The 14707-nt window shown below is 37.0% G+C and overlaps 2 protein-coding genes across 3 annotated transcripts; one reads left to right on the plus strand and one right to left on the minus strand.

The window, feature by feature from the left end:
• The first annotated feature begins 1299 nt into the window (after positions 1-1299).
• On the plus strand, positions 1300-4603 carry SYNC1 (Class II aminoacyl-tRNA and biotin synthetases superfamily protein). The gene is made up of 6 exons (XM_048093829.2): positions 1300-1831; positions 2587-3195; positions 3417-3670; positions 3776-3905; positions 4032-4090; positions 4173-4603. Exons 1-6 carry the CDS (start codon positions 1343-1345, stop codon positions 4354-4356), a joined length of 1725 nt encoding a protein of 574 aa, XP_047949786.2. The 5' UTR covers positions 1300-1342; the 3' UTR covers positions 4357-4603.
• Positions 4604-5277: 674 nt separating this feature from the next.
• On the minus strand, positions 5278-14080 carry LOC125193602 (Insulinase (Peptidase family M16) protein). 2 transcript variants are annotated; one of them, XM_089056248.1, is made up of 21 exons: positions 13741-14080; positions 12343-12589; positions 12147-12272; positions 11856-11993; positions 11624-11758; positions 11250-11507; positions 10933-11070; positions 10751-10820; positions 10453-10666; positions 9842-9947; positions 9189-9422; positions 8327-8491; positions 8099-8248; positions 7927-8018; positions 7659-7740; positions 7417-7500; positions 7223-7339; positions 7045-7155; positions 6346-6426; positions 5985-6161; positions 5278-5750 (listed from the first exon to the last, which is right to left on the minus strand). In XM_089056248.1, exons 1-21 carry the CDS (start codon positions 13953-13955, stop codon positions 5673-5675), a joined length of 3018 nt encoding a protein of 1005 aa, XP_088912374.1. In that variant the 5' UTR covers positions 13956-14080; the 3' UTR covers positions 5278-5672. The 2 variants fall into 2 exon arrangements, with proteins under 2 accessions (XP_088912374.1, XP_047947389.2); XM_048091432.2 differs by lacking the exon at positions 13741-14080 and having other exon boundaries at positions 12147-12277; positions 12343-12474.
• Positions 14081-14707: the final 627 nt, after the last annotated feature.

The raw sequence follows: 14707 nt of genomic DNA on the forward strand, positions 1-14707 counted from the left end.
ACTTTCTTCTACAAAGATTGTTGACTGTCTGAAAATTCACCACCATTTGAACACTAAAGATACAAAATCCTAATACCCACCCCCTTATCAATTAGCCTCTAAATAACTTCTCAACTAATCAAACACCCTCCTCCATTTCTTGCCCCTTTGCCCCAAGATAATTTCATTTGCTTTTGGATGATGCAACCTGCACCTCTTTTAACAATCTAAAGAGTCTAAGATAATACATCGGGAGGTTATTAAGGATCGCCATAATAAGAATCAATCTTTCCGTTGTATATAATATTTGTGCTTTCTACATTACTAAGTCTCTTCTCCACTTTATTAAGGACGGGCTCACATGCCCTATTATTTTCTCGGGTTGGCACCCAATGGGATACCAAAAGTAGGCGATTGGTAATTTTGCAAACCCACACTTGATTGTAGCCAAAGTATTATCAATAACAACAATGAGTGTAGATTTTTGTAGCTAATTCTAAGTCTTGTCATCAAAGCGAAGCACTGGAGCATTTTTTTAATTATTTTCCAACTATTTTTTATCAGTTAGAACGAAAATAATAGTGTCATCTACAGATTGAAGATGTGTTATCGGACCTTATCATTTCCAATCTTAGTTCATTCAAAAAGAATTATAAATTGACCAATAGTTAACTGAATATTTATGCCACCAAGAGAAAAAGGAAAGGTGGGAGTGGCCCCCTTGTGAGTTGTGAGTTGGTGTATCTAGAAAATTTGACTTAGATGCGACTAATAATTATATTACGCTATATTGAGAAAATGAATGTCGTATACCATTATGTTGGCGTTGATAGGCAAGGTTACAATGACACTATGATGATCATCTTTCCTTCTTTTTACCTTCCCTTGATCTTTTCAGTTCTCAAAATATTCATTCTCATATTTTCATATGCTTTTTTTATGTCACTGTGAAAATACAATTGAAAAATATTTAGCATAAACATTTGAATTTGATAGTGAGTTATGAAATTATAGATAAATGACTTTTGGCATATGAATATTTGTTAATCAGTCAACTATTTTCTAAAAATATTTAGAGCATGTGTGTTTTATAGAAAGAATATTTATACCATGTTATCAATAACACAATTGATACAAAATTAATTAAGGAAATACGTATATTTGATATATAGAATGAAATCCAAATAATCAAGGAAATACGTATATTTGATATTTAGAATGAAATCCGAAACTTCCCGGGTCAAGCTCCAGTCTGAATACCGGACGACCCGATTCGCTGGAATATAGCGACCCTATAAATAGCTTTCAGTCAAAACGAATTAGGGTTTATCAGATTAATTCCCAATTCCTCTCCCTCACAAAAATGTCAGGTGATTCAACTCCGCCGCCGGCGATGGATGGCCTCACCCTCAGCGACGCCGTACCGGAGGCGGAGTTCTCGAAGCGCGTCCCGATCAAGTCCATCCTCGGCCGCCCCGACAAGGGTGCCGGGCTGAGCGGCCAGAAGGTCCGGATCGGAGGATGGGTGAAGACGGGCCGGGAGGCGGAGAAGGGCACGCTCGCCTTTCTGCAGGTCAACGACGGATCCTCGCCGGAGAATCTGCAGGTGCTGGTGAAATCCGATGTGTACAAGGTGAGCGACGTGGTGGCCACGGGGACGTGCGTCCACGTCGAGGGAGTGCTGCAGCGGCCGCCGGAGACGGCGACGCAGCAGAAGATTGAGCTGCAGGTGAGCAGTGTTATAAGAGTGGGGACTGTTGATGCGGCAAAGTATCCGCTGCCGAAGTCGAAGGCGAGGCTTCCGCTTGAGCTGCTCAGGGATCTTGTGCATCTTCGCTCCAGGACCAACATTGTATGATTTCCTTCTTACTTTTTGTTGTTTTTGTAGAAATTGCTGAAGATTGAATTTAGGTTTTTGAAAATAGTTCCCATGTGCTTGTGAATAATTTGATTTTTGAAATTTGTGCAAGACAAAATGTAGAGAAGCATTTGGGGTTTTTGTGTTGTTTGGCTCTTAAATATGAATGTTTGGTAATTCTTGTTGTGATGTATGTGTGATCTAATTTCAATTGCTGTTGGTGAAGTGACTGTGACTGTGCCATGATTTGTGTTTCATAAGTTTCCTTTTCCCTAGCTGATTGGTGCAATCTTTAAATAGGTTTTTGATTGTTTTTTCAGGGGGTGTATATTGAGTGAGGTGATCGAATTATAAAAACGTTCAAGCTAATCCTTTGTTTACTTTGATGGATTTTGATGGATAGATTGAATTTTTGCTTGACTATCTTATCCTACAAAACTAAAGCATATATTTATCAATATTTCTCTTAACTCTAAGTAAAATCCCCATAATAAGTGGAATAAACTGGGTCATATTTCATGGAATTAATGGCATCCTTTGAAGCATAAACTTATGGTGAATTTCAATAAAGTGTGTTTTTTATCTGGAAAGTTGGAGCGGAAACAGAATTATAACCATTGTTTTGCAATGCCATTATCTCATGATTCATTTCATGTGCACTGGACAGCAACTTATCTAGTACCCTCTGTATATGCATTTCTTTGATAACCATTTCCCATGCTAAATAAGCTGTTTATTTTGTCATCCAGATATCTGCAATTGCCAGAATTCGCAATGAATTGGCTTATGCCACACACACATTCTTCCAGAACCATGGATTTCTTTATATCCATACACCTATCATCACGACCAGTGATTGTGAGGGTGCAGGGGAAATGTTTCAAGTTACAACGCTAATTAACGATGCCGAGAGATTAGAGAAGGAACTCAAGGAGACCCCTCCTCCTTCAGAAGCCGACTTAAAGGCTGCTGAGCTTGCTGTTAAGGAGAAAGGTGATGCTGTGGCTCAACTAAAGGCTGCTAAGGCAAGTAAAAGCGAAATTGCTGCTGCTGTTTCTGAGCTGACAAAGGCTAAGGAGAACTTCTCAAAGCTTGATGAAAGACGCAAGTTGGCAGAAAGATTTAGGCTTCATGGTGGCATCCCCAAAAAAGATGGAAAAATTGATTACACAGAAGACTTTTTCGCCCGACAAGCCTTTTTGACTGTCTCAGGGCAACTACAGGTTGAAACATATGCTTGTGCCCTCAGCAGTGTGTATACCTTTGGGCCCACATTTCGAGCAGAAAACTCCCACACATCAAGGCATCTTGCTGAATTTTGGATGGTGGAACCTGAAATTGCGTTTGCTGATATACAGGTATGATAGTTGTTCATATGCTAATATAGACATGTGCATGCTCTCTTACTCATCTATCTGGGATTGGAAGGATAAAGATTAGTTAATCTTTCTGCATGAAACATTAAAAGAAACCCTATTTGATTGTTAAATTAAAGTAACCACTTGTTTTATGCACAAAACTTCTGAGGTGTGTTTGAATTTTGTAGCTTAGCTGATAACTGAATTGATCACCTCTGCAGGATGATATGAACTGTGCAGAGGCATATGTGAGATTCCTTTGTCAGTGGTTACTTGACAACTGCTATGACGATATGGAGTTCATGACCAAGCATGTTGACAAAAGTGCTTTGGATCGGCTTAAAATGGTTGCAGGGTCCAAGTTCGAAAAGATTACCTACACTAAGGCTGTTGAAATTCTTGAGGAAGCTGCTAAAGTGAAAAAATTTGAGAACAAGGTCGAATGGGGCATTGATTTAGCTTCTGAGCATGAAAGGTAACATGTCTTGTATACGATCACCTTATATCAAACCAAGTAATCTCCTCTAGTTCAGACTGCAGTTTACACATAAGTTGGATATGTGACCAAATACTAATGTAGGTACTTGACGGAGGAGAAATTCAAAGCACCTGTTATTGTTTATAACTACCCAAAAGAGATCAAAGCATTCTATATGAAGGTCAATGAAGACAACAAGACTGTTGCTGCGATGGATGTCCTTGTACCCAAGGTACCCTTAACTTTTTTCTATAAACCTCTCAGAAACTTATTTTTGCCTCATTGCAGATTAAGTTGGTGCTTTATATATTTCACTTTGTCAAACGTTTACATAAGCTGGTATTCATGTGTTGTTTAGGTGGGTGAGCTTATTGGTGGAAGCCAAAGAGAAGAGAACTATGAGGTGCTGCGGCAAAGGTACAGCAAATCTCAAAGCTTTGACATAATAATAATAGAATCATGTATTGTAGAAGTCTTTTGACATTGTTTTTTTATTCAGGATATTGGATTTGGGTCTTCCACTGGAGCCATATGAGTGGTATCTTGACCTGCGAAAGTACGGGACAGTGGAACACAGTGGGTTCGGCCTTGGGTTTGAGCGGATGATTCTCTTTGCTACAGGTGTTGAAAACATAAGAGATGTAATTCCTTTCCCCAGATACCCAGGGAGAGCAGATCTTTGATCCCCCGTTCTTGACACGAACACGAAGTGTTGAGACCTTACCAGCACCTATACACAACTTTGTTATCAAGATAGAGTTTCTTTAAAGTGTGAAAATGCCCCTTTTGCTGTGTTCTTTTCTTTTCTATTTTGATATACTGTTTAGATAGTTCGTCTAGCGAATTGAGACTTGAAACTTTCCATATTTCCAAATTTTGAAAAATCTTATCTTGAATTCATATGAAATGTTTGGCATTGCTCTAGTTTAATTTGTGTTTGTTTTGTATATTCATTTTGATATTAATTTCTAAAATACCATTGATGTTGTTAATTCCAGTATTATTTAAAATTAAATTTCGATTTGTTTATTGATACTTCAAATAAATGATCAAATTAACAAATTGAGATAACGTAGTACATAAAACTAATAGTGCCAATGGTAAATTTTAAAGTATTAAAATTATGTTCAATGTAGTACTCTTTCGTTCCACAGTAATAGAGACGTTTCGTTTTGAGCATTCATTTTGAAAAAATAATAATAAATAGTTAAAGTGGAGAAATAGTAAAATAAGAAAGAGAATATTGTAGATAAGACTCTTCACTGTATTATTCTCTCTCTTACTTTACTCTCTCTTCATTTTAAATATTTATTATCATTTTTTTAAAACGAAACGCCTCTATTACTATGAAACAGAGGGAGTATAACGTAACAAGCAATTATGCTAAATGTGAATGGTGATTACAAATGATATTTAGACATAGAAGATGATCACAAATTATGTTCATGTAGATGTGTTGCATACTATTTTTTGTTCTTATATAATCTGTTTGATTAGAAAAGTTATTTAAATTGCTATCCAATTTCAATATTTATAACAATTTTAACTTCACCCCATAAATAAAAAGTGCATGACCGTAAAATTAATAGCCAACATGTTCTATCTGCAACATGAGAATATTACTGTTTATTCTTTAGCTTCACCGAAAATTTAGTTCCAACTCTTCACCATTCACAATTCTTACCTACCTCAATAATTCTTATCACCTCTCTTTGGTACAAATACTAAACATAAATCAATGGTTCAAGCTTTGCCGAAAATGTAGGCAGGGATGGATGCACTGCAGAGGTCAAACTCAGCCACAGTGGCGTCCAAATCGAGCGCCTATAACTAATGAGTAAGCAATATGACTCGAGATATGTTCATCGCGTTCTGAGACTCTGATAAAGAGCGCTCTTTGTTTCTTCAATGGGAATGAAGAACAAAAGCATTACAGGTCCAATCATACTCTTCCATTTTGCGTAAGGATAATCGAGCCCATATATGTGCATGCCCATTCCTATGATCTTGTTTCTCTTCGAGAGTATCTCCATACACCAAGAGCCAAAACTGTGATACTGGCAATGCCAACCAAAATCTGCAGCAGAAAAATATGGAAAGGAACATATTGAATAAAATTAGAAAGTAATTGTATCTTATAGTATAAGACGGGCCAGTTAATGTGAGAATGCAGGTAGAGAGTTGCATCGGTCCCCTATCGTGACTCAAGCTTGAAAATGAGTATTAGTCATTTTCATGCGTTACCAAGAGCAAGTGTGATATGCTATTCCTGAAAGGAGAAAAAAAAAAAGGAAAAGGATCCAGCATTTACCTTAGCATCATTGGAGCCAAGGAGTGATTTAAACCTCTTGAAAAGGGGTAACTGGGGCATTAGGATCACTACAGTATACTGCTTTTTGCAAGGACATGGTATAATTCTTTGTAATGCTGACTGCACTGTTAATGGTGAAAGGCTACTTCTTACTCTGGTACGCCCCTCGTCTTGAACCTACAAGTATAACCAGAAGATGACATCGGAGAGTTTCATGCTTTAGTGAAAATATACGCCCAATCTACCTTAGTGAGCACAACTTGGGGAATGTCCCATTAATATTGAATTTGAAAATATACCATCCCGCAACTGTTCTTCAATTGATGATTTGTGAAAATAAAACAATTACATGACTTGATACCTTGAATGAAGCACCAACATCACCAGAATAATTCCTTGACTGGTAGCTCCGCAGAATTTTGTCCAACCAATAGTAGTTTTCCTGAAATGACAAAATTTAGCGAGAAGAACTGACCGCAAACTAGTACTCCACTATTAGTTATTAAATGCATATTTTGGACCTCCTAGTAATTTTATGATGATACGGCATGGAATCTCAGAGCTGCTTCAAGATCTAAGAATTCTTGTTACTAACACTCTGAAGATGTATTGTGACAGTGAATCTACTTTTAGTTTCTCAAAGGACTCACCATGACAGGGACACATCATGTGGGGATTAACTGCCACTCTGTTGACAGAATCTGGAGGAGGGTTTCAAAATCTCATTGCAGATACATTCACTAAGTCTACCAAGAACAAAGTTTAAATATTTTGTATTCAAGCTAGGTCAACTTACATTTAAAGCTCACTTTGAGGGGGAGCGTGGAACTCTTCAATAGAAAAATATACTCAAAATGGGTTCCTAATAACGCGGTCCTGATTTATGATCCATGTTATCATCATTTAGGTCTTTTGCCAAGCTAAGATGATTTAATATGTTTAATCAGTCTTTTACTTTTAGAGGGAGACTATTTCCCTCTTAATCTATATACAGCATGTACTTCATCTAAAAAGAATAAGAAGAAATTTTCATTATGAAATCTATTTCATAAAGAGTAACCTGCAGTCCATTTTCATGGGCTCTTTGCTCAATTTCTAGGATGGCTATAACATCATCATCTGAAGGTCCCTCATCTTGAAGACGTTGGATTTCATCCAAACCAAGACTAACCTGTACAGTGATTTCCCAAGTAAGATACAAGTTTTAGAAACAAATAAGTGAAAAATAGAAGGCTCACCAGAGTTGACGAGATATCGGGATCGCAAGAAAAATTAATACTTATATCTCCCCGAATGTCACCTTCTCTTGAAGGTTTGTTACCGCCAAGAAAAACAGAAACTCCAGCTGAGTAAATCTGAAAATTATTACAATGAGATTAGTTCAGTTAAATGTGCATTTTGTATAATAGAACAAAATATTTCTCAACCATACCTGTCCATGCTTAAAACGAAGGACTTGTAGCATCTTTGTTTCAAGGAGCTTGCTCACCAGTCCAGTCAAGTGAACATCTTCCATCTACAAAACATACAAGATCAATGGAAGAGTTTCTCATGTATGAGGTTATGCTTGCACTTTAAATATTATAGAAGAGGCAAAACATATTAGTCCCCATTTCTTACTAAAGCATAAATGGTCTATAGCATAAACTACTTGAGCAAACGCCTTAACAGTACCATATTTTCATACTTAAGCTCAACCGGAAAGCACAGCTGAACCGAGCACTGAGCTTCCACCATGGGGCTCCGAACAACTTCCCTGCAAGCCAAATTATTATGTCAGTGTAAGGTGCAGAAACTTATGCATGCATAGTGTGATAACTAATAACAAAACTGCCCTGTGCAACTTCTGCTGTTTGACATTTTGTTACAGGGAAGAGAAAATCGCTAATGAAACATCATTTTCAACAGCTAGCAAATAAAATGGAATATAGAGTAGACCTACCTAATTACAGTGGAAGGAAAAGTAAATGGCAAGCCTTTGAGTTCATCGCGTTTGAAATTCATAATAGGCTCAGGAGGTCTTGGGATCCCTCCCTGAAAGAAAATTCAAGAACTTACAATCAGCAAGAGATATGCATGATGAAGAACCTTATAGATGAAGATATACCACTTACCAAGTACTGCAGCATAAGAGGGCAAGCAATGGAAGGATCAATATTTCCGACAATGACAACAGTGAAAGTTGATGGGTCCTTGAAACAATTGTTGAAATATTCACAAGCTCTCATTGGATCAACTTTCCTCAGGTCACCAATTTTTATTGGCTGAGTACAGTATTAGCCAGGTAAGTTTCATGTTATACAATACAGAAAGAAAGGATTTAAGAAGAGGAAATAGCTTACCCTAAAAAAATAAGAATTTCCATAATTGATCTCCCTCACACGGTTAGAAAATGCAGTGTAAGGATCTCTCTCTTGAGCACGAACAGATTCTTCGGCCATTTCCATCACTATTTTTACATCCTCTTCCCCTGGTTGCAAGTTTGTCACAAAAAGTTGGTAGACCAACTTCGAAGCAGAACGAAGACCAAATACACAAAGCACAAATATTAGTTGGATATTACATGCTATCAATACCAATACAATACAGATTAATTGGCAAGAAGATATTCTTGGAAGGAATTTTGTATAACCCTCTGAAATCAATAAGTAAACAACATTTGTAAATAAAATAATTTTCTGATCATCCTGCTGCATAGAAATCTACATGAAAATATTTCAGAAGTCCCAAGCTAAGCTAAATGCCTAAATGTTACTAGCATCATCTGGTTAGACCAGACACTCTATAGTAGGGACTAATAAAGAGCTAGAGTGGGCTTGTTCCTGAGTACTACTACCCAGAAATGGATCTGCATGTTACCTTAGCCAAGTTATAGTTTATAATCTTATCGAGATACATAATTATCCACCCTCACAAAATCATCATAGGAACTAGTTTAAGCCTGACTCCATGCAAAATCTAAGTTACCATTCTGTTGAATTGAAATAACCCAAAATGAATCTACTTGAGAGAAAATTAGCACTTGATAGCACATTTGTTTTAGAACCAGGTCCAGTAGAACGCATATGTTAGTACCTGACTTTTGTATCTTACTTTTAGAAATGGGAAGTAGGCTAGTAGTAGTAGCATATAACTAAACTTTTCTATTAGATTTAGACAAAGGGGGAAAGATTAGTAGTTTCATTAATCATCATTCAAACAAACCTGCAAGGCAGTTTCCAAGTCTGAAGGTGAGCAATCTCCAGAAAAGCTTCGCATATATGCTCCAAGACTTGTACCTACTTCAGCTCTTTTACCAGCAAGCATATCTGATAGCACTGAAGGTCTATGACCAAATACGCCAATCTCGCCAGCAATAGTGGGACCCATAGAACACGAAAAATATTCATGTTCTTCGAGTTCAGATAACCCCCCATATGAGAAACCAGTGAAAAGAACCTGTTTAAATAGCGTGTTAGTATTAAGCTAGATTTGGTGTAAGCTAATACAAGCACAATAAGGCTGAAGTGAGATAGGTGAAAAAGAACATTTAGCATCAGTTAAGTCCCTCTGATACTTCTAGAACACTTGATGCTGAGTGAACTACTGCATAGAGAACTGTAGCTAAATGAAAAAATCTTGCAATCTATAAAACGAAGCCTCACAAATAGCACCCAATAGTACCCAAAGATGCCATTTTAGTGAATGTGGAAAATGAAAAATGACACATCTACCATAAAACCATAAATCAACCATCCAATTGATAAAATGAAATCTCTTCAATGAATAGCATCTGAAAGATAGGATAACTATATGCATATACAAACAAATAAAGATTTCCTATAATATCTCTATACTGGTTTACAACATTAGTATACCTGATCATTAAAGAAATCCGTGCACTTATAGCAAACTCGCATGCCATTTGAAAGAATCAGCTCAGAGGCACCGATACTGGAATGCTCAAACTGCTGCACCACAGAACTGAAAAAAAAAAGTTGCGGCAGAATTGGAGATATGAAACCCATAAGACAACTAATTTCTCAGGGGGACACAGTATATGCCAAACGACACAACTTGTCAAATCTGATATAAGTCAGCAAGTGATAAAAAGTTCTCGAGTAGTTAAGTAATATGGCTGCAAAACATTTAGAAAAGGTGGATGATGTTGAAGTCTAAGGAACACTATGTATTCCAAATGGCAAAACTTATCAAATCTGGAAAAAAGGTTGACCAGTATAACTGTGTAAGAAGCTCCATGTTTGTTAATATTAGCATGGTATAGAAATGCAAAGAACTGGATCTTTTGATCGGATAAGAGTGTTGCACATGTAATAGCCCTTCTTGGAACTTTACTAGGTTTAATCTGTCAGAATAAGAATATGCGCAAACATTGGAAGAATGGGAGTATAATTAGGCATCGAGGAAAGCTTAAGAGTAGGCCCACAAATTTTTGGAAAAGGTGATGCACAAACAGATGTCAGCTTACCCTGGATTTGGCTCTACACTAATAATTTCTTCGGGGATCCGCTCATCATCCCATGTGGAAATACGTCTTTCTTGTTCAAAAGAATTAACCCTTGAAACAACCCTTCTTAAACCATCCACTGTTGCAGCTGCTCGAGGCTCAATTGTTTTTATGACACAGCTACGTGATGTCCTAAAATTCTCTGAATATTTGGATACCTCAGTTGCCGATATTTCTACCATGGAAAGATACAGAAAATATTAGCATAAGAGTTTAATTCCTCCAGAGGACCATTAAATATAAAAGCAAAAGAACTCACGGGGTAAAAGAGTTTTATGTAGCTGGGCCTCATACTCGATCCCAACAACAGGTTCATTTCGGAGAAAATGCTGCAAATTGAGATGATGCAAGATGATGACATGTTTGAAATACTTATGTGAATGTTAGTACATGTGTGTGTGTAAGTGTGTGTGTGTGTGAGAGAGAGAGAGAGAGAATCACTTGTATGTATTCATCCCGTAAGCTAGTAGATTGCATCTGATCTCTCTCTAGATAGGCTGATTCAATCTCTGACATTAGAAGAGCACGGGCAACATTTACTTCCCGATCAGAGAACCCATGAGAACGAACCCGAGCAACCTGAAAGATCAAGAATATGTGATAGTGAAGAATAACAAGTTGGTCCAGTGGCAATAGAAGAGAATGTGAACAGATTGTGATCTGAAAACTGAAGAATGCAAACCCTAGCAAACCGAAACACTAAACACAAGTAAAGTGAAGAAAAATGGCTAGTGGGTTAATTGGTATTAAACTCACACCTCCATCAACATCGATTCAAGTGCCTCAGTAGTCCCATTTTGCTTGCAGGATGAAGTCATTATATAGGCCTTAGTTGGACGAACAAGAACATCAGCAGCAGCCGAGCACGAAAAGTAAGGGGGGTCCTTATTACGGGATAATTTAAAGAACCTTTGGTTCAATGCGTGGAAAAACATTGATTCAGCAAGTATATTCCTGTAGTCCTTCACAGTTTTCAGCTCATCAACTGGAACTTTACAACTGATCATTACTGCTGACTGTCAAAAATCAGTTATGAAAATAGTTTTAATACATGATTACATACACTAAGAAAATATGGCAGAAGTAGCAAGAAATAAAAACTAAAAAGGAAATTAAGGAATCCAGAATCAACCCCAGCTGCCTCAGATTCCACAAAGCTTGAGAAACGTGGCTCCTCGTGTGAAGGGACCATAAACTGCGGTATCCGTGGGGGATCAACTGCTGGAGTCTTATTATTAAAGTGAGTCTTTATCAACTCTACAACACCCTAAAATAGATAAATATGAGAAAGGAAAGAACACAGCTAGTTAATATTGTTCCAAGGTTCAATGTAGAAGGAAAATGTATATAGATAAAAAAAAAACCTGTGTATCTGGAAAATCTCCAACAGCAATCAGAGCCATATTCTGCAGATGGTACCACTTATTGTAGAATTGCTTCACAATCTCAGGGGTAACTGTACGGATCACCTTTTCGAGCCCAATGGGTAAACGATCAGCATACTGCAACCGCAGAAGGAGATTAGGTCATTTATATAAGCCAATGTTATGGTGATACAAGTAACTGACCTAAAACTTTCTTTTTTATTTCCAACGCAGCGATACCAAAGAAAAGGGAAATGTGGGAATGGAACTATAACATAATTAAGACCTTACTTTTGAACCTTCCATCATGAGAACCCAGTGAGCATCCTGCATCCTTCCATTAGCATTTCTGCTTCCTCTATACTCTTCTAGTACCGCACCTCTTTCTTTTTCCAAGTCATCTGCTGATACACGAACCTGTCCTACACAAGATATGAGATTGTTTGAGTAAAGAGTATTCTGAGGCAATAACTAAATAAACCTTTACCTCAGAACTGAACTCCGCCAAAACAGAAATGGACTGGGATAATATTTCAGGCTTGTCTACAGGAACAAATAACTCGTAAATAGTTTCATCAGCAGATGTAACGGCATTTTGGCAGGCACCAAACTCAGCCCCGATACTTTCAAGAAATTTGACAAGATCATGGTTTGTATATTTCTTGGTGGCACTGAAAGCTAGATGCTCAACTATGTGAGCAACTCCACGCTCTTCCTCCTCCTCTAAAACTGAACTGCCAAGTCAAAGGCTAAGCTCAGCAAATGCATTAATATTATAGTAAAGTGAGCTGACAATAACATGTATCTTATCTTAAAAGAAAAACTACATAGGTCAATTGCATAGAGAAATAAAATGTACTTTGGAATGGGTCACAGATCCGATAAAAAAATAAAGCATGCAAGGCTATTAGTATAATGGCTATATTTTGTTAACCGTCATCTACACCTAACATGTGACATTCGCATCTGACATATGAAAGTGGACAAAATTCATCGGGATGTGATACATGTGTTGAATGTGACACAACACAGTTTTCATATTAGCAAATTTTGCCCTCTTTTATGCTATTCTTAAATGACAATGACACAGCTCACGGATGCATTAGTTTGGCTATTAACTATTTTCAACCAAAAATCTTCTTTTATGCAGTCCACATATGATTGGATTAAGCTGAAAAGACAAGTAATAATTTAACAATACCATCTCAGTATAACATAACAGATCAAATACTCGTATGCCCAAACCCCTCTTGTCTACAATGTGCAACTAAATGTCCTAGCTTATAGGGGAGTAAAGCCATTTACGAGAATGTTATGGATGACCTTATACATAAATGCAGCATCCTGAACCCCGGCTTAAGAAAGGTGATGCTTTTTGATTCCAAGGGCTTTCTGATTAAAACAAAGTTATGCACCATGTTAGGCTGTAGTTTTCAGTTTTTTTTCTCTATCACTAACTATGCACTCGCTCACGTCCGGGTCAAACTCTTCTCATACTTGATCAACCCTTAGGAAGCCAAGCCTCTTCTAGAAGCTAACTACTTTGCATTGAAGTCAACATTGAACGGAATGACATTAGCAACCTACCACTATGAGTACTAGCTACTAGCTCCTTAACATTGGGCGGAATGATGTTAGCAATAGGCAAAAACTAGAGCTGTAATTGACAAATTTCTGAATGCAGGGGTATTGATACTCAATTTTGCATAACATTCTTCATTATTACTACATTGTAGTGTACAATTATATTTCCAAACTCCTAATTGCCAACAATGTAACACAAATTAGGGCCAAATTAACACAATGAACATCACAGAAACAGGGGAACCCCAAAAAGGGGCTAGGGAAAGAAAAAAGAGAGCAGTGGAGAAAGAAATACACGTACCCAACCTTCACAGCGAGAGCGAGAGCAGCTCTCATCCTCGGCTTCGAATTGCATCGCACATAGTAAGTGAGGCCATTACTGAGACGGCCGTACTCCACGCCGTAAGGCGCCTCCGGCAAAAGGTCGTCGCCATTGACGGTGACGAGCTTGAGCGAGCGGAAACGCCGCTTGCTCTTCCCCAAGATCTCCGGCGACTCCGCCGGCAGCAAATCCATGCTCAATTTCCCGAATTTGCAACTAGTTTTAGCTCTGATTGCGAGATTTTTGTTCAAAGCAGCTGAATTTATAGTTGGATTGGAAAATAGAGTATTGGGGAAGGGGAAATGACCGGTTCGGTATCTACTGTAATATTCGATTAATTATGGCAAAACACATTCTTAGATCCTTATACTTTAATCAAAATGTTCATTAGGTCCTCGTACAATTTTTTCGTTTTAATAGGTCCTTATACCTTTCTCATAAATTTCATCACATCCTCGTACAATTTTTTCGTTTTAATAGGTCATTATACTTTGATTATAAATTTTATTAGGTCCTTATATAATTTTTTATTTTAAGATATTTTTTTACTTTTATATTAGATAATAATTTATATTTAATTAATTAATTTTAATGAACCTTTTAATTTTTTAATTTAACTTTTCTTATGATTATAAATATTCAGGGAAACGTATCTTTCAATATAAATATAAATAATCAATTGAAAATTCGGATAGTTATTCTATAAAAAAAACTTCGATTTTAATCTTCAATCATTACGGTTAATCTTTTTATTATTCTCTACAACTTATTGAGATTATTGGATAACAAGATGATATTATCTTTATAGACTATGCTAAGTTAAATAATGGAATATTAAAAAGTTCATTAAGTTTAATTAAATTTAGATTATTATCCAAGATAAATGTAAAAAAAGTCCCTAGAATAAAAGACTGTACAAGGACCTAATGAAAGTTATGATAAAAGT

Source organism: Salvia hispanica, chromosome 4 (genome assembly GCF_029641045.1).
Source record: "Salvia hispanica isolate PSC_SH4W2 chromosome 4, Shi_PSC_v1, whole genome shotgun sequence".
NCBI lineage: Eukaryota > Viridiplantae > Streptophyta > Magnoliopsida > Lamiales > Lamiaceae > Salvia > Salvia hispanica.